Raw genomic sequence first — 27,386 nt, 5'->3', positions numbered from 1 at the left:
AATTTCATGAATGTTGATTTTCTCCCTAACAATAACAGTTGTATTTTCATTCCAGGCCATGACAGTGTCCACAGTATTACTGTTCTTCATGAGATTATCCATTGTATCCATAGAATGTCACAGTCACTCCAGGAGTATCCCAAATCAAGTCTGCTCCACATCACTACCTGCTCAGTTTACCCTTAAGTCAGAATGGAAACAATGGAAAATAATTTTGAGACAGTCTCCCTTTCAGTGGATTAATGGGGTTTAGAAGTTGTTCATTATATGATGGTATGTACTCCTAACCAGATGTACTCATAATTCTGGCTAAAAGAAAAGAGGAAACCAGGAAACCAGTGGCAAAGCACAACTAAGCAAAGAGCTCTGTTCACCTTGCAGGATGGTCACGAGTACTATGTGTTACATTTGCCTAAGACTGATTTGCACCAGTGAGTCCAATTCCTATAAATAAGCTGTCATGTAGTGTGTGGAGGTGGGTGGTAGGGATAGTTATGACATCCTGGATACCAAGATAAATAATAACTAAGTGCTAAATTAGATGTAAATAGGATCTCCCACATATTTATTTATTTATTTATTTATTACATTTCTATACCGCCCAATAGCTGGAGCTCTCTGGGCGGTTCACAAAAATTAAAAACATTCAAAGTATAAAACAACAATATAAAACCATAATTTATTTATAGACAGTTAAAATTCTGGGAGAATAAAAAGGTCTTCACCTGGCATCTAAAAGCATATAATGTAGGTGCCAAGCTACATTAAAAAAATGTTACATGTAGGCAGAGGAGGGAGAGGGAAAAATCAGATTGGGAATATACTACTTGGGATTCTGGGGTGGGTGGGTTACTCTTCCCCTCTCTCATGCTGTTTTCCTAGTTAAAACTGCACAGTCCTCCCCAAGCTGTCATTTTAGGCTCAGGTTTTAGGCCCAATCCCAATGTTGGGTGGGGTGGGTGGAATAAGCAAAAAGGGATACTGAGTAACTTTTCTTTCCTTGTCTTTGTGTCGGACTTTTTTCAGTGTTTTTTTTTTTCAGAATTGGAGTGCTTGGTTTCAAAGGAGAACTGGACATAGTTGGCATTGAAAAAACCTGGTTGAATGGAGAGAACCAGTGGGATACAGTGATCTCTTGATATACTCTCTACAGGATAGACAAGAAAGGGCATACTGGGGGCAGTATTGTTCTGTATGGCAAAGAGGGCATGGTGTCAAGTAGACTAGAGCACCTAAATGGGGCAGACTCTTCCACTCTGCTATATGTGGCAATACAGGGCCCAAAGAGGAGGACCAGGATCTCTTCTCGATTCTCCCAGAGTGCAGGACACAGAATAACGGGCTTAAGTTAAAGGAAGCCAGATTCCAACTGGACATTAGGAAAAATGTCCTGACTGTTAGAGCAGTACGACAATGGAATCAGTTGCCTGGTGAGGTTGTGGGCTCTCCCACACTAGAGGCCTTCAAGAGGCAGCTGGACAACCATCTGTCAGGGATGCTTTAGGGTGGATTCCTGCATTGAGCAGGGGGTTGGACTCGATGGCCTTGTAGGCCCCTTCCAGCTCTGCTATCCTATGATTCTATGATTCTAACTAATTTAGTGCTAGGAATGTGCTATCATCCGCCAGACCAAAATGCTCACGGTTATCTTGAGATGGGAAACAAAATCAGGGAGGCCTTCAAACAAGGAAGTGTTGTAATATGGGTGACTTCAATTAACCTCACATTGACTAGATAAATGCATATTCCAGTCATGACAAAGAGGTTAAATTTCTTGATGTCCTAAACAAATGTGCCCTAGAACAGTTGGTCATGGAGCCAACCAGATGAGAGGCAACCCTGGACTTAATCCTAAGAGGTGTTGCCCAGGACCTAATACGAGATGTAAATATTGTTGATTCAATATATGGGAAACTGCCCTGGAAGTCCAGCACAGTCACATTTGACTCCAAAAGAGGAAACTCCTCTAAAATGAGGGAACTGGTGAAAAGAGAGTTGAAAGGGGTTAAACCAAGAGGGTTAAATCCTTGCAAAATGCATGGAGCTTACTCAAAAGCACAATAATAGATCAACTAAAATGTATTCCACAAATTAGGAAAGGTAGCACCAAGTTCAGGAGGTAGTAGTCAAAGAAGTAGTGTCAAAGAAGCTATTGTAGAAAAGAGGGCTTCCTTCAGAAAATGGAAGTCTTGCCCAAGTGAGGAAAACAAAGGGGAGCACAAGCTGGCACAAAGGAGATGCAAGCAAACCATAAGGGATGCAAAAAGCATTTTGAGGAGCACATCACTAACAATATCAAGGCCAACAATAAAGAATTCTTTAAATATAACAGAAGCAAGAAACCAGCTAGGGAAGCAGTTGGACCGTTGGATGACAATGGAGTTAAGGGAGTACTAAAGGAAGATAGGGAGACTGCAGAGAAGCTGAATGAATTCTTTGCATCGGTGTTCACTGCAGAAGATACAGGACAGATGCCTGTGCATGAACTGATGTTTTCAGGAAGGGAGTCTGAGGAACTGAGGCAAATAGTGATGACAAAAGATGAAGTTCTCAACCTTATTGACAAATTCAAAGCAAATAACTCACCAGGCCTGCATGGCATCCATCCTAGAGTTCTCAAATAACTCAAATATGAAATTGCAGATCTTCTAACCAAAATATGCAACATGTCCCTAAGCTCAGCCTCTGTACCATAGGACTAGAAGATGGCCAATATAACACCAATTTTTAAAAAGGGGTCCAGGGGGGATCCGGGAAATTACAGTCCAGTCAGCTTGACATCTATTTCAAGTAAATTGTTCCAAGTAAATTGGCTGAAAGCATTATTAAAGACAAAAGTATAAAGAAGGACATGTCCTGCTGATGAAGAATCAACACAGCTTCTGCAAAGGCTAGTCCTATCTCACCAATCTACTAGAATTCTTTGAGAGTGTAAACATACATGTAGACAGGGGTGATCTGGTGAACTTTGTTTACTTGGACTTCCAAAAGGCTTTTGATAAAGTCCCCCACCAAAGACTCCTGGGGCCCTTCCACACGCCGTACTGAAGGCGCATTCATGCGCCCCAAGTACGACCCCAAAACGATAGTGTGTACTACAGCCAGAAGAGACGGAGGAGGAGGCGGCTGGGGAATCCGGGCGCGTCCTTGCTGCCGCCGCCTCCCCGCCGGCCTCCTGCTGCCTGGGTAAGAGCGACCCGGGTCGGAGAGCTCAGCTTCCACCTCCGCCGAGCTCTCCGACCTGGGTCGCTCTTACCCAGGCAGCAGGAGGCCGGCGGGGAGGTGGCGGCGGCAAGGACTCGCCCGGATTCCCCAGCCGCCGCCGCTTCCGTCTCTTCTGGCTGTAGTACACACTATCGTTTTGGGGTCGTACTTGGGGCGCATGAATGTGCCTTCAGTACGGCGTGTGGAAGGGCCCTGAACAAACTTAGCAGTCATGGAATAAGGTGAGAGGTCTTCTTATGGATCAGTAACTGGTTAAAGAACAGAAAGCAGAGAGTAGGAATAAATGGTCAATTCTCCCGATGGAGGGAAGTAAATAGTGGGGTCCCACAAGGATCGGTATTGGGACCAATTTTTTTCAACTTGTTCATAAATGATCTGGAATTAGGAGTGAGCAATGAAGTGGCCAAGTTTGCTGATGACACCATATAATTTAAAGTAGTTAAAACACAAAGGGATTGTGAAGAGCTCCAAAGGGATCTCTTCAAGCTGAAGAGGGCATTGAAATGGCAGAGCAATTATAAGCAAGTATAAGGTGATGCATGTAGGGGCAAAAGAAACCAACTTCAAGTATAACCTGATGGGATCTGAACTGGTAGTGACCAAACAAGAAAAAGATCTTGGGGTTGTGGTGGACAGCTCCATGAAAGTATTAATCCAGTGTGTGACAGCTGTAAAGAAGGAAAACTCTATGTTAGGCATTATAAGAAAAGGAATTGAGAGTACAACTGCCAGTATCATACTGCCCTTATACAAATCTATGGTGCAACCACACTAGGAATACTGTATACAGTTCTGGTCACCACACCTAATATATATATATATATATACTGTAAAGCTGGAAAAAGTGCAGAAAAGGGCAACTAAAAGGATTAAGGGGCAGGAGCATCTCTCCTGTGAGGGAAGGTTACAACAGCTGGGATTGTTTAGCTCGAAAAAAAGGAGGCTAAGGCTGTAACTAGACCGAAGGTTTATCCCAGGATCATCCCGAGTTTGTCCCTGCCTGAGCGCTGGATGCCCTGTGTGGCACTTAGATGAACAGGTTTGACCCCAGGGATAAACCTTAGGTCTAGCTAAGGGGAGACATGATAGAGGTATACAAAATTATGCATGGTGTGGAGAATGTGGATAGGGAGACATTTTTCACCCTCTCTCAAAATACTAGAACCCGGGTTCATCCCATGAAACTGATTGGTGGGAGATTCAGAACAAATAAAAGGAAGTTCTTTTTCATATTGGCGGAAATCTTAATTTGTGTGTTCTTAAAGAACAATGCTAGAGACAATTCTTTAATAGTAGAGAACAAAAATGAATTTATTTATTCTTAGACCAAAAAAATGAAACATTAATATATAGACTAGGAGTGGAGAGATAAACTAATGTTATCAAGACTTTTTGGAGACTTTTCCTGTCATCAGAAAACATAATTGACACAGAGAGAGCAGTTAGAATCAGGAAGTTAAACCTGAGAATTGCATTATGGGACACACATAGAATCTTCAGTTAAAGAGATGCTAACTAGTCAAAATAAACAACATAATACAAACATGTCTCTGATTCTCTCCTGCGCACCTCCCTTATGACAGGCTGAGTTTCTTGCACACTTCACACAGTGCATAGATAAATTATGGAATTCACTACCACAAAATGTAGTGATGGCCACCAATTTGGATGGCTTTAAAGGGGTGGGGTTGGATAAATTTCTGGAGGAGAAGGCTATCAATGTCTTCTAGTCTTGTTGGTTATGTGCTACCTGAGTATGTGTATCTGAGGCAGTAAGTCTGTGTGCTGGGGAACATGGTTGGGAGGGTGCTGTCAACCAGGGACCAAACCTCCTGTGCCATAGTTTTTCACACTTCTTGTGAGAATCATAGAATAGCAGAGTTGGAAGGGGCCTACAAGGCCATCGAGTCCAACCCCCTGCTCAATGCAGGAATCCACCCTAAAGCATCCTTGACAGGTGGTTGTCCAGCTGCCTCTTGAATGACTCTAGTGTGGGAGAGGCCAAAACCTCCCTAGGTAACTGATTCCATTGTCGTACTGCTCTAACAGTCAGGACGTTTTTCCTGATGTCCAGCCAGAATCTGGCTTCCTTTAACTTGAGCCCGTTATTCCGTGTCCTGCACTCTGGGAGGATCGAGAAGAGATCCTGGCCCTCCTCTGTGTGACAACCTTTTAAGTATTTGAAGAGTGCTCTCATGTCTCCCCTCCATCTTCTCTTCTCCAGGCTAAACATGCCCAGTTCTTTCAGTCTCTCTTCCTAGGGCTTTGTTTCCAGACCCCTGATCATCCTGGTTGCCCTCCTCTGAACACGCTCCAGCTTGTCTGTGTCCTTCTTGAAGTGTGGAGCCCAGAATTGGATGCAATACTCTAGATGAGGCCTAACCAGGGCCGAATAGAGAGGAACCAGTATCTCACATGATTTGGAAGCTATACTTCTATTAATGCAGCCCCAAATAGCATTTGCCTTTCTTGCAGCCATATTGCACTGTTGGCTCATATTCAGCTTGTGACCTACAACAATTCCAAGATCCTTCTCGTTTGTAGTATTGCTGAGCCAAGTATCCCCCACCTTTTAACCGTGCATTTGGTTTCTATTTCCTAGAAGTAAAACTTGGCATTTATCTCTATTAAATTTCATTCTGTTGTTTTCAGCCCAGCACTCCAGCCTATCAAGATCACTTTGAAGTTTGTTTCTGTCTTCCAGGGTATTAGCTATCCCACCCAATTTTGTGTCATCTGCAAATTTGATAAACGTTCCCTGCACCTCCTTGTCCAAATCATGAATAAAAATGTTGAAGAGCCCTGGGCCCAGGACTGAGCCCTGCGGTACCCCACTTGTTGCCTCTCCCCAGTTTGACAAGGTTCCATTGATAAATACTCTTTAAGTCCGATTCTGTAGCCAACTGTGAATCCACCTAATACCATATTTCTTTGATTGTAAGACGCCATCGATTGTAAGACGCACACTAATGTACCACCAACAGAAAAAAACCCTAAGACACACCTGCGATTCTAAGACGCACCCCATTTTTAGAGATGTTTATATGGGGGAAAAAGTGTGTCTTAGAATCGAAGAAATAGAGTAGTTGTTCCATCTAGCCCACTTTTAGCTAGTTTGTTAATCAGAATGTCATGTGGTACTTTGTCAACATTGCTTTGCAATTCTAGCATACTCTTTTTGATTGTTAAAACCATATATATAGTCTATTATAGTTCCAGTTGCAGTTAAATCACTGTCTTTGCTGATTGTACATTTGTCCCCTTTAAATTTCACAGTAAAACCTTTCTGTGCTAGGATACATACTGATAGAAGGTATGTAGTTCCTATTGGAACTACATACAGTAGTTCCAATCAGTAGTACCTATTGGAACTACTGAGAGCTCTCTAAAGAGGTTCTATATCCCTCAAGCTGTACAGAGCATTTTCTGAAAGGAGCCCACCTAGTTTGAATGTCACCAATTTAACTTGCTGTCTCTGTCTCTCATCTCTCTTTTGTGTCTAGGCTTCTGTTCTGATTCCTTGTCCAAGCCAGCTAGTTTCCCTTTGGCTCCATTTGACTCAGAGACCCACTTCTTCATGCATTTGGGGCCTCCACCTCCAGCCCTTGCTCCAGTTCTTGGCTGCTGCAGAACACCAGTCTTCTCATTGGCCGAGGCACAGCAGGAGTTGCAGATGCTGCAGAAGCAGCTGGGAGAAAGTGAGCAATTTGGCCTTAACCTCCCCCCATCAACTCTGGCATGTGTCTTTGCATGGCTTGATGAACTGTCTCTGCATGAACTGAATTCATCCCTGCTCAGATCAGTGAAGCTAACCATCTCCGAGGGAAGCAGAGACGATTGCTTACTTCTTTTGTTTGGCCATTTGGGGCTGACATTTTGAAAGTTCCAAAAAGGCAATGAAGCTTAGGAACAGGTGAAATTAAGCATGGCTTCACTGATGAGAATTGTTGGAGCTTTATGTTTGCTCTGCATTCACTTTCTCCACTCTACTGGTTCCCTGTTTGTGGGCTGGATCAAGTAAGTTGTTCAAGGGGAGTCAAGAACACTGCAGCAAAGCCAGGAAGTAGATGGGAAGGCCTTTGGTTCTAGCTTGGATTTTGTGGCCATGTTCTTCACAGGTGTCATATATTGGCTGTGTCATGTGCCTTTCCAACACATACAGGGAATTTTCTTCAGTAAGAGAGAGTGGGAGGTTAGAGGATGGCATCTGTATATACTAAGGAACTTACCACCCTATGAATAGGTAGGTCATTGATCACATCCTTTGGAGGTGGAGGAACAGCCAGACTTAACGATAACCCAGAGAATGGGTTGTTGCCTTACCCAGAGCTAACCCATGAGTTGTCTGCCAGATGATTGAACAAAGCACCAGCTTTTTCCATTCTTGGGTTGTTCAATTCCTTTCTCCTTTACCCACTCCCTCCCTGTATCCCAGTCACCTTTGTGGCACTGTAAGTACTGGCATGTAGAAGAATGGCTTTGTTTTTTCCACTCTAGCCCACTGCTTCTGTAGCCTGGCTGAAAAACCCATGGTTCTGGGGTCGCACATAAGCGATAAAAAACTTTTAATAACCTTAAGTTCACAACTGAACAACAAACCTTAGGTTCTCTTCCTGGATTGTTTGTAGTTAATAACCCATAGTTAATCCATAGTTCCAGGTTCACATCTAACAACAACCCAGGATCTATACTCTGAGTTGTGTTATGTTCAAACTTTTTGCATGAGTACAAAAAAAGTTGCATTGTGTGTAAAGATTTCAGATTTCTGCTGCCACCTTAACATCTCTAGGACAGGAAGAATCAAGAAAAGCAGGCTATTTTCTGCTTGGATTGATGAGTCCTGCCCCATCAAGCTCTATCCTGAACCACCGACAGGCTTAACCTCTCACTTAATAGAAATGTGAAAAAGTGCTTTCTTAAACCAAAACCAAACCTGAAAACAAAGTAAGTTTAAGAAAACTGATACAACCAATATTTCAAATTGAGGTATAACTATGCTTATAATAGAAAATATTTTTAATCTTAAAGCAAATACATACATTTAAAATTTAAACAGAATAGTCCACATACATCAAACAAAAATCCCTAAACGAGTTTCAACCATACAGGTCTTCATCAGTGGGAAAAGGATATGTGGATTTATTTATTTATTTAAAAAATATTTTTTTATACAGACATTTAAAAACAGCTTTTTATGCCCCAGATATAGTGAGTTCCTGTCGAACCCAAAGTTGGCTCTTGTAAATCTTCAAGCTTGTGACAAGAAAGACAGGGGACTAGATACTCCCTTCTGTCTTCAAGAGGCTTGGCTCGCAAGTAATATCTAGTTGCATGAGTGATGTCTCAAATGAACAGGTATATGCAAAATATGCAAGATAAACTTGCCATTCTCTGTTCCCATCAGATACCATGAGACTGCACCCCATCTCTGTTGCCATGCCCTGATCTGACAGACACTAGGGTGACCATATTTTGGAAACCAAAAAGGAGGACATCATGGCCTCCCCCAAAGGGGAGTGCCGATCAACATGTCCGGCCCCCAGGGGGGCGGACCCACCCAAACATAGCCTTGGTCACATGTCTGATTTTACAGCACAAAATTAAGACAAACCTGTTCTATATAACATCTTAATGTTAAAAATCACGGAAATAAAGGACAAGTGAGATGTTCAATATATCTGAAATTATCCTGCAAATATTAGCCATGGAACAAAATGGACTAAAGGCTTGTTGTAGTCACTTCTCACTAGCACCTCTTAGCTTGTTTCAACTTCTGGTTTATCAAAGAGAAACTAATCCTTAAAAATGTCATTATACCTCTGGTTCATTAGCCATGTAAACAAGACTCTGGTCAGTAGTGAGCATTTTTCTCTTTGGTGCTGGCCCGGCTCTTTGCTCATGCCACTGCTGCCACCTGCTTGGCCAGCTGGACACCCTTTTTCTCTTTGGTTTGCATATGTGTGCCTAGCCAATCTGTTAGACAAATATCTGGTTCTTTCTTCCTAAGGGCGGATCCTATAGAAATGCACAGATCAAGTTTGGAGGATAGATATATATATATATATTCAGGCTGCAGCGCTGGGTGCGAAAAGCTCTAAAGCTATTCGGACCCTGAATACAAGAAATTACAATTTATACACTTAACATCACATATGCTTCTTTTCTTGCTATTATTCTAAAAATGTATACGTGGTATAGTTAGCATTACATATGCCTCTTTCCTACCATTGTTCTAAAAATGTGTACATTGTGCTGGTTCTGACTAAATGTCAGCAGGCATCCGGGTTTGGTTCAAACCGATTCCTTAACTGCTGATTCTGAAAAACAACTTACATAGGACAGGGGGTTTGGGTGAAACAGAGTTCACTCCCAAGTCACACAGCAAGATTTTTCTAAAATGAAGTTACGTTTGCTAACATTTCTCCCTCCTCTAAAGCGTTTTATAGATCATAAATCACAGTTTATCATTGATTCTTTCATCTATTTGTTCATACATTACAAGCATTTGTTTTTGCATCAAGCTTTTTTGCATGTGGCGAATAAGAGCCATTAAACAGGGAAAGCAACAAGATAATACTAGACAAACAAACAATACGGCTAACATAATCATTATCAATCCCTTGAGCCAACTTAAATCAGGTAACCAGCTGGTAAGCCAGTTAAACCAATCATTTGGTCTGCTGATCCCTCTTGTATTTTGGCCATTCATATGCTGGAGATTCTCAAGTTCATTTTCAATAGTTTTATTTAAATCTTGAAAGGTGACTCGACACCCTTTACTAACTATCTTACAATATCCTCTTTGTTTGGCCAAAATATAATCTAATACAAAACGCTGCTGTGCAACTTCTTGACTAAGGTCTTCTATTTCAGATTGCATTGCTCTAATCATTCTTGCAGTAGCATTTATAGTTTTCTCTAAGCGGCAGGTCAATCCTAATATACTTTTGCAGTTTTCCTGTGCAATGATGCCAGGATATGCTCCTAATGTTAGGATTCTAGAGAATAATCTACTTGCTACTCTTGAAGGTTCTGTTTTAGACATTTGTTCTCCTACAATCACCATGTCATTACAATTCTTTCTTATGGGCCCTACTAGCTGTCCTAAGCCCCTTGTCTCTCTCCGAGTTCTGGTTCTAGCAAGTTTTACCACTTGCACTGGCATGGTCAGATACCCAACGCCCACACATTGGTAGCTTCTAGGGTGATAGTTTGTGGCCCATCCTTTATAAAAGAACCATAAATTGGGGTCTCTGGCTTGCTATCCAGAGCAAATACTTCCTCCTTTTCTTGAATATTTCGCCTGAAACATTGGGTATTCAGGGTATATATCAGAAAAAGTTGTTTGATTAGGAGAGTTAATAGACATGGAAGTATTTCTCTGTCCTCACAACCAAAATTTATCAGAACAATAGGAATAATTCTTTAATCGTTCATAGAATGGCTTCTATTTTCTCCAATCTTTGGTCTTGTTATTCTAACTTCTTGAGTGTGAACAACAAAAACACATTCCTTTGGTGTACTTATTGGTTTTAAACCTTCGGTGTGGGTTTGCTCTGAATTCACTGCTACTTACTTTAGTAAAAAGAGTACCTGCTCCTTTATTCCTTAGCGTGGCTTGCAGAGCTCCTACAACCATGTCAGGATCAGTAATTAAACTAGGTATCATGGTAAAGTCTCTTGCAGTAAGGGGATGTTCATAAAACAAAATTGCATCTTGTTTATGTTGGTTAAACATATATTCAGCATGTGTTTTGAACTAGTTTCCTTGTCCCGTCTGGATTAGGATCAAGCATTCAAGCAGGACCAAGGTCATGCTTCTGAATCTTTTAAAAATAGACATGGCCTATCGTGGAATTGGCACACTTTGATGGGTGCCGATCGTGGTGTACACAAATGGGAGTATCTAATTGAGACCCTTTACTTTTAAAGTGGTTACACGCTTATTTTTTAATTTAGGGCCGAGGCCGATAATTCTCTGGATGCTGCCTATACCACAAAGGCCAGTAGATTTTGGGCTCTACAGTCCTTAACCTCTGAAAGATGTAGGGGTTTTTCTGAGGCTCTTTTCTTTGTGTCCACACAACAGTGTTGTTCAGTTCTCCTTGGGGCAGTGGGTTTACAAAATTTCGAATGACTGGTTCAGCTGCTGTATGATAGTGCACACTTTGGAGGCCCACCTATCTACTAATTTTTCACAATTTTAACTTTGGTGCCTCCAAGAGGTATACAAGTATACTTAACACGCTTGTCTTGATCCTTGTTGGATTCTTGTCCTATGCTCTGAGCTGCTTCCGGTGAGTTCAGAGAGGGAGGGTTGCTATCCTCAAGGTTGCCCGTGTCCTTCGAGCATGCGAGGCTCGAAGGAGGCAGGGGTGGCTTGTAGGCTTTAATTCTAGAACAATGAGTTCATTTATTTAGTCCAATTAACTTAACTGCTGAATGGCTTACAAGTCCTATTGAATAAGGTCCTTCCTACCGTACGCCGTCAGAATCTGGGTTCCACCTTTTTAACAACACTTCATCTCCCGTCTGGAAGCGATGGATCAAGTGGCAATCGCTGGAAGGGTCCAGCGTACTTGTGGAGCTGTGTTAAAACAGACTGAAGGGCAGTTACATGATCAAATAACATCTGGTCTCCCATTTCCCACTTAACGTCTTCCCTTATCCCAGTCAGCACACGCGGTAGAAACCCAAACATCAATTCAAAAGGTGATATCTTTAAACCCTTGCGAGGCATTCTCCTAAGCTTTGTTAAGGCTAGGGGCAAGGCATCTACCCAATTTTGAGAGGTTTCTAGCTGGATTTTCTTAAGTGGTTCTTTCAAGGACCTAGTCATTCTTTTCACTTGTCCTGAGGCCTGTGGCCTCCAAGGAGTGTGGAGCTTCCAATCTATCCCTAGCTCTTTTAGCTACCCCCTGCACTATCTTAGAAGTAAAATGGCTTCCTTCATCTGATTTCTATGACTTCAGGTAAGGAAAAGCAAGTTACAATTTCTGACATTAACTTTTGAACTACAGATTTAACCTGGTTATTCTGACAAGGAAAGGCCTCTATCCAACCCGTGAGCTGATCAACAAAAACTAACAAATACTTAAACCCTTTGGCAGGAGGCATTTCGGTGAAGTCTACTTGTAGACGCTGAAATGGGTAGTGTGCCCACGGTTTCCTCCCATCGCTGGAGGGGGTCGTCTGGGAATGTTGGTCTTCTGACAGATGGTGCAAGTTGAGGCTATTCTTTGGGCTTCTTGGTGCATCCCTTTTCCAATGGTTGTTCTTTGCAGGTGCTCCAGGATGTCCCAGGTTCTGATGAAGATCTTGTAAGATTTTTCTCATGATTAATCGAGGCAGTACTGCAAGTCCTTCAGGGGTTATCCACCAACCAGTCTCATTCTTTTGAGCTTTGGTTTCTTGAGCCAGGGCGTCATGTGAGGGTTCATATACAGGTGGTAACGGTTTGGCGGGTTGAACTAGGAAAATTCCTGCTTCTCCTTGCACGGCAGCTTGTTTAGCAGCTGGGTCTGCCTTCTGATTTCCTTTTCTCAATTTTTCTTCAGGCGCACGTCCGTGGGCTCGCACATGCATCACAGCCACTTCAAGGGGAAGCATCAGGGCTTGTAACAGGTCATTGATGAGACCTCCATGCGCGACAGGCTGTCCATTGGCAGTGATGAAACCTCTTTCTTTCCATAAGGCACCATGCGCATATAATACAGAGAAAGCATAACGAGAGTCTGTATGTACATTTAGGCGTTTACCTGTTCCAAACTCGGGGGCTCGCGTTAAAGCAATCAATTCAGCGGCTTGTGCAGAGAAATGTGGAGGTAATCTCTCCTGCCATATGGTTTCTTCACTGGTTACCACAGCTGTTCCTGTGTGTCTTTTCTCTTCAGTTACAAAACTAGAGCCGTCAACAAAATAAGTCACATCAGGATGCTCAAGGGGAATATCATTTAAATCAGGTCTAGACTTGGATTCTAGACTTAAAGTCTCTAAACAGTCATGCTTGGGGCCCTCCTCTGAGGTTCCTTCAGGTAACAATGTTGCAGGATTTAAAGAGGCAATGGCCTTAAAAGTCAATCGTTCAGTTAACAATAATCCAATTTCATACCTTGACTGCCGTGCAGGGTTGAGATACTTATCTCCTCCTCCTGATCTTAGGATCTGGGGCACTCCATGTGGCACAAGAACTTCCATCTCTCCTCCCATGGTCAGCTTGTCCGCTTCCTGGATGAGGAGGGCGGTGGCAGCGACAGCTCTCAAGCATGCAGGCCAACCTTTAGCTACAGGATCTAAGACTTTAGAATAATAGCTTACTGGTCTCCATGAAGATCCCAGCTTCTGGCACAGCAATCCTGAGGCCACTCCTTTCTTTTCGTGCACGTACAGGCGATATGATATGGCTTCCGGTAATTGGATAAGGCTAATGCGGGTGGCACCTGTAATGCTGATTTAAGGTCTTAAAAACGCTTTATTCATCTCTCTTCCCATTTTCAGCCCAGATGTCCTGCATGTTTCAAGTGAGTGTTTCCAACTTTGTTCAGTAGAGGGCGCGTAAAGGTCTTATCCTCCACTTTAATCTTGACCACTGGGTCGGTGCTGGCTGAATCAGTTTAAAGAATGGGGGAGCCCGACCCAGATCCCTTTCATTGGGATTCATAAAGAACTGGTGTTGGTCCAGACCCTCCTCTGGGACTTTCATGTTCCAATTTTGCCTTTAAAATAGGGCATTCTTGTTTTCATTGTCCTTGTTCAAAACGCACATTAATTCTTATCAAGGGGCTGCCTTCTTGCCTGCTTTCTTGAACCTCCTCCTGATTTCTAACTTTCTTTTTGTCTTTCTCCTCTAAGGCTAGGGCAATAAATTTTGCCTGTTGCCTCACCTGGTTCTTCTCATCTATCTCATCCCTTCGATCATATACTGCTTGAGCAATCTCTAAAAGTTCTCCAATTCCTTTCCCATACACTCCATCTATCTTCTGCATTATATATATATATATATATATATATATATATATATCTATCTGTGTTGTATCTAAACTGATTCACTATTACTCTTTGGTTGGCATCATCCAAGGGACCCATGCTAAGAGATCCATGGATTCTTGCATTGAGCAGGGGGTTGGACTAGATGGCCTTGTAGGCCCCTTCCAACTCTGTTATTCAATGATTCTATGCCAGAATACATTTTAAAAGTATTTGTCAGCCATTCCAAAAAAAAAGCGGAAGGGCTCTCAGTTTTTCTCCTGTTTGATTTCAAAAACTTTAGACAGGTTCACTGGTTTACGAAACAATCTATCTTAAACCGGCTACTATACAATTGTAATAGGCGGTGCTCTCTCTGCCTGGCCAGTTCCCCTGCTGGGATCTGCCTGAGGCATGAGCTGAATCAGCGGCATCCGCTGAGCCCCCGCCAACTCCTATAAATTTGAACAGACTTGCCAACTTCTCTGGGTCTTCGCTAAATGAGGGGTTCTGGTTTTTCCAATTGTGCAGATTTGACGTGGAGAAGAGAGAGTAAGCAAATATGTTCGCAAGCGGAGCGGCATTACTCATGATGGGGCAAACGCTCCCTCCTCTTGATCAGAGTCAGAGGAAGGGGGTGTTTTAACTTCTTTTGTCTTAATCATATTGACTGCAGGCGATGCCCTGCTGGGAGCGCGAACCTTATTCTTGGGGGTAGGTTTCAAAGGGGGATGATCAAAGGGATCATCTTCGCCTCCTTGAGAAGGGGGGGTGCAAAGGTTTCACTCTCGGGTAAAACATGGGACTTTAACTCCTTAAACCGTTTCTGTATTAACATAATATTACACCTTTGCATTTTACATTTTTAAAAGCCAAGAGGGGGCAGGCTGTGACGTCATCAAAAGACCCCCCTGGTCTCTATTCAGTGCCAAAAATTGGCCATTCACAATCACAAAACTTAATCAATTCATCTTTAGACATTTTAACACAACAGACATTTTTAACACAACAAACATTTTTAACACAACAAACATTTTTAGCACAACACCACAAAGGCCAGAGAAATTTCCTAACATATAACCAAGTGGGGTTAAGGAACTTTCTTCTACAGACTGGGACTTTAACTCCCATGTCTTCCCAAGTGAAATTCAGACAAGTCTGAACTTCCAATTTGAAGAAAAGAATTACACTTACCCCTGTTCCCGGGAACTCCAAAGACAATGTTGCAGTAACGTCTAACTGCCAACTTTAGGACGTCCTTTCAAAGCCTCCAATCTGTGTCTAAATTTGTCAGACTTTCAGATCCTTGCCTAATTGGACACCGGCATCGGTCAGTCCACGGTCTTGAGGCAAAGAGGAAGGACTGAATTCAGTCCTGTGGCCACACCCTAGTTGCCCCACACTTTGACAGAACGGCCGATAGCGATCCAACTTAGGAAGATATCCGAGTCACATCACCAAATTGTTAGACAAATATCTGGTTCTTTCTTCCTAAGGGCGGATCCCATAGAAATGCACAGATCAAGTTTGGAGGATATATATATATTTATTCAGGCTGCAGCGCTGGGTGCGAAAGCTCTAAAGCTATTCGGACCCTGAATACAAGAAATTACAATTATTTATACAGTTAACATCACATATGCTTCTTTTCTTGTTATTATTCTAAAAATGTATACGTAGTATAGTTAGCATTACATATGCCTCTTTCCTACCATTGTTCTAAAAATGTGTACATTGTACTGGTTCTGACTAAATGTCAGCAGGCATCCGGGTTTGGTTCAAACCGATTCCTCAACTGCTGATTCTGAAAAACAACTTACATAGGACAGGGGGTTTGGGTGAAACAGAGTTCACTCCCAAGTCACAGCAAGATTTTTCTAAAATGGAGTTACGTTTGCTAACAAATCCCAGAAGTCTCATCTCGCGAGACTTCTGGGATGAATTGTCTTAAGCCTTGAGAGACTTCTGGGATGAGTTGTCTGAAGTCTTGCGAGACTTCAGAAACCTCATCCCAGAAGACTCATGAGACTTGTGGCAGAGGCAGTTTCCGGAGGCCCAGAGAACATGTGCCTTGCTCCGACCACCCCGTGTCAGTCCAGGGATCAAAAGGTCTCTTAATGCACGTGTTAAGATTGGAATGGGGGGCGGGGTTTCAGAGCAGGGCACACGTTCTCCGGTCTTCCAGAAAGTGTGCAGATTGGCTACGCCATTAGCGTGGCTCCAAGCTAATGGGATAGGTGATCTGCTCACTTTCCAGAAGCCTGGAGAATGCTCAAAAAGGAGGACATGTCTGGGCAAAACTGGACAGTTGATCACCCTAACAAATTCACCTGTGTGCCTGTCTGGAATGTATCAAGAGCCACCACTATGATTAGAAGGAGACAGACTGCTTTGCATGGGGTGCAGGCATGGAGGCAGGAGTGAATATACTGTAGCTCCAGACCCTGGTTTCTTCCCAGTAGCCCTGCACTCCATGACTCTTTCCTGTCTTGCTGAAATGGCGAGCAGTGCTTCCTGTTATTGCTGGGGATAGCTCTTGGAGCAGGGCTGAATTACATCTGCAGAGCCATACAGGCTCCATTCCCCACTTGTCCATGTCTGGCACTGAAAGGGCAAAAGCAGAAGATGTTCCTTGTTTTCATTGTGTGTTTGCTAAAGATATTTTTGGCTATGGGCAGGGCCGGTGCCAGACGATTTTGTACCCTAGGCAAGGTGAGCTACTTTCACACACACACACCCCAAAATGCCAATTTTGATTTTTAAGAACATATGTTTTATAGAAAAAATAAGAAGCCCAAAACTTGAAACTGCTAAATTTATTTTAAAGTGCAAGAATAAGTAATAATCAAATTTTGATTATCTTTCGCAAATACAAAAGAAAATATTTTGGCACGCAAATAATTTTGAACTAAAGGGCACTCGGTAAAAAGTATACCTCCGCCATTGGCAACACAACATTAAAACCTTTGACTTATACTATTTAAGGTAACTTGGTGTAACCAACCCATCATGATAACAGAATATTTTGCTTATATTCAGATAGAGAAACAAACAAAAACCTTCAGAAATTAGGCCTACCAAAATACATGCACGCCAACATCCAGAAAGCAGTCATACTTAAAACATGTTCAATAGTCAGGACATTTCTGAATCAGTCAAAGACAGCATGACTTGGCAAGGCCCATCATGTTCATCTAGAAAAACCACCACAAGCAAGAAAAGAGAGATAGATGATGATGATGATGATGATGATGATGATAGCAACCCTATTAATTATTTAAAAGGTTTTTAAGAAGGATGAACAATTATCACCTATTGTTACAAAACATATGTCATGCCAATTATAGCAAACAAATTGGAAAGGAACATCTATGGGTCTAAAATGCATTATCTAATAGAAATATCACCTCCAAATCATCCCCCCAACTCACACACGCGTGCGCTTACACACACTCAGCATCACTCACTCCAAACAACACATGCATTCACTCAGACCCCATGCACCCCATTCTCCCATACATTCTCTCTCTCTCTCTCTCTCTCTCTCTCTCTCTCTCTCTCTCTCTCTCACACACACACACACACACACACCTCAGTCTTACCTTACTCGCTTCTTCTCTTTCTTCTTCTCCATCTCCTGCTGCTTGCTTCTTCTTGCTGCTGCTTCTTCTTCCCCCTCTTCTTCAGCGCTGGGGGTGTGTGCTGGAGGCCCAGCCACTTGTGACAGTGAGCGAACTGTGCCCCACCCCCTGCCTCGCATCACCCTCATGCTGACGAGCATGAGGGCGACACAAGGCAACGGCCAGGGCTCCATCTTCGCTCGCCGTCGCAAGCAGCTGGGGCAGGCCCAGATGCTTATGAGAGCAAGCGAACTGAGCCCCATGCTGCTGCGCTCTCTCTCAGACTTTGACGGAGTGCTGCGCTGCGCCCGGCACCCCTCTTAGCTTGGCTCTCTAGGCTGCCACCATAATGGCCTTAATGGTAGCGCCGGACCTGGCTATGGGCTTATAAATTCATGCCTTCACAGCTGAGTGAAGATTTGAATCAGGGTCTCCTTAGTTAGGGTGACCATATTTTGGAAACCAAAAAGGAGGACAAAATGACCGTCCTCAGGAGGCGTGGCTACCCCAACATGCCCACCCCCAAGGTGGAGCCAACTCAACATGTCCAGCCCCCAAGGGGGCTTGGCTTCGGTCACTATCACCAGCAACAGAAGGAGCATCTTTAATATTAACATCAGCATCATTTAACACCACCACCAGCAACAGAAGGGGCATTATTAATATTAGCATTAGCATCAGCATCCTTTAACACCACCAGCAGCAACAGAAGGAGCATTATTAAAAAAATTTAATTAATTTTTGTAAAATTATTTTCTACAATACTTAAACATACACCATTACAATAAAAAAACATACTACATAATTGTTGATTAACATTAATATCTTATCTATATAACATAATCAAACTTAACATATAAGTGCACCCCCCACCTCAGGATCTCATTCCTGATTCCAAAATCTCATATTTTCTTCTGCTGGTGGTTTCCCACTTCCCTTAGAAAACACAAATATAAGGAACTGTTTCCAGATTCCTTCAAAATCATTTGTTTTAGCTATACCTCTTCTCACTTTAATATTACAAGTCAATTTGTCATTAATAGCTATATCCCATACTTCTTTGTACCATTCTTCAATACAATTAAGAGAGCTTCGGCTATTGGGCGGTATAAAAATGTAATAAATAAATAAATAAATAAATAAATACAATAATCTCCTTGAATCTTCCAGTTCCTAGCTACAGTCAATCTTGCTGCAGTCAGCAAATTCGTTATCAATTCCTTAATTTCTTTTTTACATTTTAAATCTTCAAATAGTGACAGTAATGCAACTTTTGGTGTTCGTTCTATCTTCATTCCCACAATTTCTTCAATCTCTAAAAACACCATCTTCCACAATTTTTGTACATATTTGCATTCCCACCACATATGTAAATACGTTCCTTTCCCCCCACATCCTCTCCAACAATTTGCTGAATGTTGATTATTTATCTTATTTAATCTAACCGGGGTTAGGTACCACCTCCATATAATTTTAAAGTAATTCTCTTTTATTCTCACTGACATATTTCTCAACGCTCTTTGTTTCCATAGTCCCTCCCAGCTCTGTTGTCCTATTTGTACATTCAAATCTGTCTCCCAAACCATTTCCCCTAAACTATTCATCGACCCTTTCTCCAACAAAATTCTATGTATTTCACTCATTAACTCTTTTGACGCTATTCTTTTCCCTTTATCATGTTCTTTTTAAACTATTAATTCCTCAAATTTCGTCAACTCTCTACAATCTCCATTTTCTCTTACCCACTTTTTGGTCCACTGTTCTAATTGCCAATAATTTAACCAAGTTATTTTTTTATCTTTTAAAACCTCTTCCAAATCCTCTCTTGTATTCATTTCTCTTAACCAATCCCTTAATTTCATTTTATATTTTTCTATTAAAACTTTACTTAATCTACTCTTTAATTCCTCTGGGAAATTCTTTAACATTATTACCGGTGATAAAGGGGAGCTGCTCGAAAGCAACTCCCCTTTATATTTACTCCAAATCTCCCAGTGAAACCTCAAGAGCGGATTACCTATACTTTCAGCCCATTTTTCCCCTCCTTCCCTAAAGAATACATTTTCCAACTTCATCTCAATATTACTTGTGGTTTTATCCTCCACCCAATCTAAATCTCCTACTCCTATAATTGCTTCCACAATATGCCTTAACCTATTAGCTATATAATATAGGTTAATATTTGGGAGACCCAATCCTCCCTTTTTTTGACTTAAATACCATTTATTCTTATTTACCCTCGCTTTCTTGTCCCCATTACAATAATTGTTTATGATATTTTGCCAACTTTTTATCTCTGATTCTGAAATTTTTATTGGTAACATCCTGAGCACAAAGTTAATCTTTGCTAAAATCTTCATTTTTACTAATGCTATTCTTCCAAACCATGATAAATTTAATCTTTTATATTTTTCCAATTTTACTAAAATCTTTTTTAAACTATTTAAATTCTCCTTCTCTAAACTCTCTAATTTTTTTTGTAATTTTAATTCCCAAATATCTAATCTGTTCTTTAACTCTCATTTCTATTCCTTTTCCTTCCCATTCCTTCTCTTCCTTTTTAGTATAATTAAATAACATCATCTCTGATTTGGACCAATTTATTCTTAACCCAGTAATTTCCTCAAATTCTCTCAGTTTCTGTTTAATTCTTTCCATCTTTCTTATTGGATTTTTAATAGTTAGTAAAGTATCATCCGCAAACATATTCAATTTTATCTTTTTAATATCCCCTATTCCTTCTATCTCCCCATCATCTCTTATTGCATTTGCCAATAATTCCATAACTATTACAAACAGGACAGGCGAGAGTGGACATCCTTGTCTTGTCCCTCTGGCTAGTCGTATCTTATCTGTAACTCTGTCGTTCACTACCACTATGGCTGTATTTTGAGAGTATAATTGTTCTATTATAGCTTTAAATTTATTTCCAAATCCCATTTTATTTAAAACCATCTTTAATGCTTGCCAGCTCACACAATCGAAAGCTTTAAAAATATCCAGTGCCAAAATTCCCGCTTTAACCTTAGAGTTTTTTTATCACCTGTATTACATTTAAAACTCTTCCCACTAAATTATGCATTTGTCTACCTGCCACAAATCCACATTGGTCTTCCCCTATATATTCCACTATGAATCTATTTAACCGTTTTGCTAAAATAGTTGAGAAAATTTTTGCATCTTGATTTATTAATGAAATAGGTCTGTATGAATCAGGGACAGTCAAGTCATTATCTGGTTTTGGAATTAAAATTATCAATGAATGTTCCCATGATTCTGGTGTCCTCTCCTTCCAATATGGCGTTATACAACTTCAATAATTTTGGTACTAAAAACGTTTTAAAAACTTTATAATATTCCGGTCCTAAATCGTCTACCCCAGGTGATTTACCCACTTTCAAATTCTCAATTACCTCTTCAATTTCTCTCTGCATTATTACCTTCTCCATTAACTCTTTATGTTCTATTTTTATTCCCTTCTTTATATACTTTTCTATATAAGCTTCCAACTTCTTTTTTTGAATATCCTTTCCCTTATATAGTTCTTGATAAAATTCTTGAAAATTTTTTATTTTACCCTTCATTATGTGACAATAATTCCCTTGCTTATCTTTCAATATTCCTATCCCATTCTTAGCTTTTTCCTTTTGTGTGAGTCTGGCTAGCAATCTAGATTTTTTATTGCTATTTTAAAAGTACTCCCTTTTCATATAAATCAGATTTTTCTGAACTTCCTCTAAATTTATGTTCTCTAATTCTTTTTTCTTTGCTTGTATTTCTATTAATTTATGTTTATTTTTAAATTGCCAATAATCTTTCTCCAAATTCTTAATCTCTTCCTCCAACTTTTCCTGCGCTGCAAGCTGTTGCCTCCTTAAATTATGCATTTCTCTAATACAAATCCCTCTTGCTACCACCTTCATGGTATCCCAAACAACTGCCCTTGCCGTTCCTCCCTTTTCATTAATTTCCCAAGTCTCTGACAGTTCCCTCTGCATTTTTTCTACCACTTTATTATACTTCAATATTTTTGTATTCATTTTCCACCTAAACGCTTCTTTATAATTCTTCGTAACTGTAAACTCTACACTTAGCAATGCGTGATCTGTTACCTTAATTACCCGTTTCCATTTTACAGACATTAGTTGCAAACTCTTTTGAAACAAAAATATAGTCTATCCTAGAGTATGTATGATGAACTGGAGAGTAATATGAGAACCCAGGATTCGCCCCACTAAGTAAATGCCAACAATCCACAAAATCTTTTTCTTTTACCAATTTGTTCAATATAGTAATATTATTTCTCTTTTCAGCACTAGTGGGGTTTGACCTGTCCAATCTATTGTCCATAACCATATTAAAATCCCCAGCTAAAATAACATACCCCTCCTTAAAGTCTTCTATTTCTTTAAATAATTCTATATGAAACTCTATGTCTCTCCTTAGGGGCATAAACATTAACTAATGTATACGCTTTGCCTTCAATTTGACCCTTTATCATAAGATATCTACCATTATCATCCTTTTTTACAGTGTCTAATATAAATCCACTTCTTTTTGAAATCAATATAGCCACTCCATTTTTTTTTGAAGTCCCCAGTGACTTTTCATAATAAACTGACCATTTTATGCATATTTCATTTACCCCATCAATTACCTGGTGTGTTTCTTGCAGAAGGATAATATCAGATCCTTCTCTATTTAACATTTGTTCAATTCTTTTCCTCCTTTTCACGACTGCCCCCAGACCTTTTACATTAAGTGTTGATATTTTTATTTTCTTATCCATATTCAACCTTTTGATAATCCTTCCGATCCCATGTGTTCTGCAACTCAAATTCACATACATAAAAACACAAAAACCATGAGAACCCCTTCAAATCCCTCCCTCCCACCCAGCCATACCTCCCCACACCCACACCCCACACCCCACCTCTTCCCCCCCAAACCCCGTAAGTCTATCACTCTGGCCATTGTCTACCCTTAGGGGAGGGGGAAGAGGCAGTCCTCAGCCTGTCCGGTAAGCCCTCTATGTTTTTTTTAAAAATTATATACTATTATCTCATTATCAATTTAGCAAGATTATCACATCCCAGATGCCCCAGCTTCACTTCCATTCCCACCTACTTTTTTCAAACTTGCACCATCATGCAAACCCAAATTCTTCAGCAACTCCTTACCCTGATCCAAGGAGGTTACTCTGTATTGCTTCCCACCATGTGTAAACCTTAAAAAAACAGGGTAGCCCCAGGCATACTTTATTACATTATTCGTTAATATTTCAGTTATTGGTTTGACACTGCGTCTCCATTTGAGTGTTTGCTGACAAAGATCGTTGTAAATTTGCACTCAAGTGCCTTTAAATTGTATCAGAGCCAAAGACCTCAATTTCTTCATAACTTGCTCTTTTTTGTAGTAGCTGCCAAATTTCATCAGGATGTCTTTAGTCGCTCCTCTGTAGTTTGATCCTCCCACTCTATGAATCCTGTCCACCTCACAGTCCTTTATTTCCAGATCAGGCATAATTTCTTTAAACCACCGCAAAATTACTTTTCTCAAGTCCTCTCCTGATACTTCAACAAAATTCTTAATTCGTATTGTAGATTGTCAATTCTGGTATTCTAATTGGATCAGCCTTTTCTCTTGATCCTCAAACTGTACATTACAACTTTTTTCAAAGACATCTTGCCGTTTCTCCAGTAAATTTACTCCTGCTTCTAGTGTCTTTATGCTCCTGTCATTCTGAGCAATCTTGCCAGCTAACACATCCATTCTTTTGTCTGCCTTTTCCGCATGTTCATCCATTTTTTAAAAAAGAGTGGCGTTGTTTGCTAATATGAAGCTCCTGATTTCATCCATAGTAGCTGGCTCCTTGCCAGCTTTTGTCGCCATCTTGTCACTCTCACTACTATCTGCGTCCTCTTCCGAGGACCCAGACACTTTTTCAAGGCGACCGAGATTATGATTTGAGGGAAGTTTACGGCATTGCCAGGTAGCTTTTTCAACTTTTTTTTTTGGTTTTCTAATGTTCGGCATAGGGCATAAATCAGTTGCTTAATGTTCCGGGTAACAATCAAAACAGTCTCTCATTCCATCCAAGTAAACAACTTCTCTCTCACACTGCTTTCTGATGGTTAAATTTATTACCAATTACTCGCTCCACACAGATAAGGAGTGATATATCACAGCAATTTAACTCAGCAGTTGCTGGAAGAGGTCCAACAATAACAAATTCTTTACTTTTGCTTTACACTCTTCGCCCCGACAAACTGATTTGCTGAGCCCAGAGGCCGTGCTGATTTCCCCACTCCATATACAGATTATACTTTCAAAAAAGCCATCATCACCATCAGTTAAAGGTCATAAACATTTTCATTGATGTTCATTAGAGATTCATGCCCATTTAAATGAGGTAATTGAATTTTTGGCTACCCAGTCTGGGAGCCTCACAAGAAAGCTTACCAGTCCATGGCCGTCAGACTCCACCCCCCCAGGAGCATTATTAATATTAACATCAGCATCCATTATCACCACCACCAGCAACAGAAGGAGCATTATTAATATTAGCATCAGCATCCTTTAACACCACCGCCAGCAACAGAAGGAGCATTATTAATATTAGCATCAGCATCCTTTAACACCACCACCAGCAACAGAAGGAGCATTATTAATATTAACATCAGCATCCTTTAACACCAGCAGCAGCAACAGAAGGGGCATTATTAATATTAGCATCAGCATCCTTTAACACCACCACCAGCAACAGAAGGAGCATTATTAATATTAGCATCGGCATCCTTTAACACCAGCAGCAGCAACAGAAGGGGCATTATTAATATTAGCATCAGCATCCTTTAACACCACCACCAGCAACAGAAGGAGCATTATTAATATTAACATCAGCATCCTTTAACACCACCAGCAGCAACAGAAGGGGCATTATTAATATTAGCATCAGCATCCTTTAACACCACCACCAGCAACAGAAGGAGCATTATTAATATTAGCATCGGCATCCTTTAACACCAGCAGCAGCAACAGAAGGGGCATTATTAATATTAGCATCGGCATCCTTTAACACCACCACCAGCAACAGAAGGAGCATTATTAATATTAGCATCAGCATCCTTTAACACCACTATCCAGCAACAGAAGGAGCATTATTAATATTAGCATCAGCATCCTTTAAACACCAGCAGCAGCAACAGAAGGAGCATTATTAATATTAACATCAACATCCTTTAACACCACCACCAGCAACAGAAGGAGCATTATTAATATTAACATCAGCATCCTTTAACACCACCAGCAGCAACAGAAGGAGCATCATTAAGTCTGCCATGCTAGTCCAGCACTCTGTTCACACAGTATGTCAACCAGGGACCAACAAAGCAGGACATGATGTAACAGCACTATCCCACCCATGTTCACCAGCAACTGATGCAAACAGGTTTACTGGAGGGAGCACATAACCATCAGGGCTATTAGCCATTGATATGATATTATGTTGCATATATTGTAGGAGTTTTGGGAATGCAGGGGTGGATAAAGGCAATCCCAAGTCCTCATGAAGCCTCCTATTACATCTTGGCATCCACCAAGAAGACGCCCTGATGGGCACAGAGTGACGGCTGCCTTTTGCAGCTATTTCCAGTGGTGATAACAGCTGTTTGTTGCAGGTACGTTCTGGGCTGTATTAAGCCTATTTTCTTCAAAGAAGTAAAATCCTTTCTTGGATTTTATTTTCTTGGAGAAAATCAATTTAATGCAGCTCAGAACTCATGCATAGGAAAGGGGGGGATCCAAATCAGAGATTTACTGGATTGAATTTATTTTACAAAAATAAATTTATAAATTCAAAATTAAATCCAATAAACCCATTATTTGGATTCCCACCCCCACCCCTGGGCCTTCCCTGCATGTGCATTTTGGGCTGTATTAAACCTATTTTCTCCAAAGAAATAAAATCCTTTCTTGGATTTTTTTTTTCTTGGAGAAAATCAATTTAATGCAGCCAAGAACTTATGTGCAGGGAAGGGGGGGATCCAAATGAGGTGTCTCTTCTTATTTGTTAAAAATAAATTTACAGTCCTTTTTTACTAACTCACCTAATGGGAAGCGGGGGGGGCAGAAGTGGGGGGGCATTGTGGAACCTTTAAAAAGAAGCATTTCGGAGACCACTGTTTTTTTCAGTCACCAGTGCCTTTGTATTAAAATTAAAAAAGAAATCTTTTCTTATTGTATGTTAAGTCTCTTTTATAGAAGCTGCCTTGGAGGCCTATTGGGCAGAAAGCCAAGGTATAAATATTATAAATAAATACATGCTCTTGGTACGTCAACTTGTTTCATAGTCGCAGTTCTGTGCAGCCCCACATCTGTGGATCGGAGAGAAGGAAGGCTTACTATTGTTGCTGTGCATAAAGACTGGGCTGGGGCAGGGAGCCAGGAGAGCAGGCTGCAATTGCAAAATTGATCTTCCTACTTGTGTTTCGACAGTGTGCTCATTTTCCTCAGCCAGTCTTTAATTCTGGGCAATATGGTGGGCCAAGCTGGATGTCACACGATGAAGTAGTTCTATCACCAGTTCATATTTTTTTTAAGTGAATAGCAGGGGATAAACTTGGGGGCTGGGGTGTTTGTGTTAATGTTTCCTCCCTGAGTTATTTGCCCAATTAAAAACAATTATCTTTCAGCACAATTGCACCATTGGGAGATGGAGGAGGGATTTTAATCAGAACAATTGTGTAAAGGGAAAGATTTAAATTCCCTTCCCTTAGTACCAGTCTGATTTGGGTTTGTTTTGACTGGTTTTTTTAAAATAATAATAATAACGCAGGAGATTCTGGTCATGGATAGTCTTGGTTATGGTAGTTATTTTTGACTATTACTTTCTCACTCTTATTCTTTACCATCAGCAAATTTACAGTTGAAAGGAAGGACTAACATTGCTTTCCTATAGAAATCAAAAAGCAATGTGTTTTCTGCATTGCATTTAGTTTTGTTACCCTTCACCACTCTGGTTACCTGGAGAGACCAGCTTAGTTTCATATCCCAATGCAAAGTCTGTGGGGGTCTCTACATTAAGAAAAACAACAACAATTTTACCAGGTCTTGGGTTGTTTTGCATTCACAATGGGCTCCTTCACATAGTTACCAACAGCAACCATGTGATTTTGAATTGAAAAGGGAATGCTATTGCAGCCTGTTCTTTTAATGAAACAGAGCCATCAAATAGCGAAATAAATGCCATTATAAATTAGATTCTGGATTATCTCTGCTTTTTTAAAACATGGGATTACCAGGATAAAACCACGGGAGACACTGACCCGCAAACGTCCATGAGTGGCCAGTCATGAACATGCTATAAATCACTCGTTAAGAGAAGCCTTGTGAAGCAGCAGGCTTTTCCCTGAAAGTTGACAAATTCCCACCTGCAAGGAAGAGAATGTCGCTCTAGAACTGTGCCTGGTGAAGGAATGGTTTCTGGTCTCTGGTTGACAAATATCTGTGCCTGTGCTAAAAGGAGAAGGGGGAAAGATGTCCCAGCAGAGCTCTCTTAATGGTGGAAAGACCCAA

General features: G+C 40.9%; 1 protein-coding gene across 5 annotated transcripts in view; it reads left to right on the top strand.

The window, feature by feature from the left end:
* PDE4DIP (phosphodiesterase 4D interacting protein) overlaps positions 1-27,386 on the top strand; it is a 282,371-nt gene that overhangs the window by 185,579 nt on the left and 69,406 nt on the right. For 3 of the 5 annotated variants that reach the window (XM_063133148.1, XM_063133164.1, XM_063133139.1), the window contains one exon: positions 6,729-6,923. The exons of the other annotated variants lie outside the window; for them this stretch is intronic. In XM_063133148.1, coding sequence (XP_062989218.1) covers positions 6,729-6,923 — 195 coding nt within the window. The remainder of the gene's footprint in view (positions 1-6,728; positions 6,924-27,386) is intronic. 5 annotated transcript variants of the gene reach the window in all.

Source organism: Elgaria multicarinata, chromosome 1, assembly GCF_023053635.1.
Source record: "Elgaria multicarinata webbii isolate HBS135686 ecotype San Diego chromosome 1, rElgMul1.1.pri, whole genome shotgun sequence".
In the NCBI taxonomy this organism is placed as follows: domain Eukaryota; kingdom Metazoa; phylum Chordata; class Lepidosauria; order Squamata; family Anguidae; genus Elgaria; species Elgaria multicarinata.
This window is presented reverse-complemented; position numbering and strand designations above follow the sequence as displayed.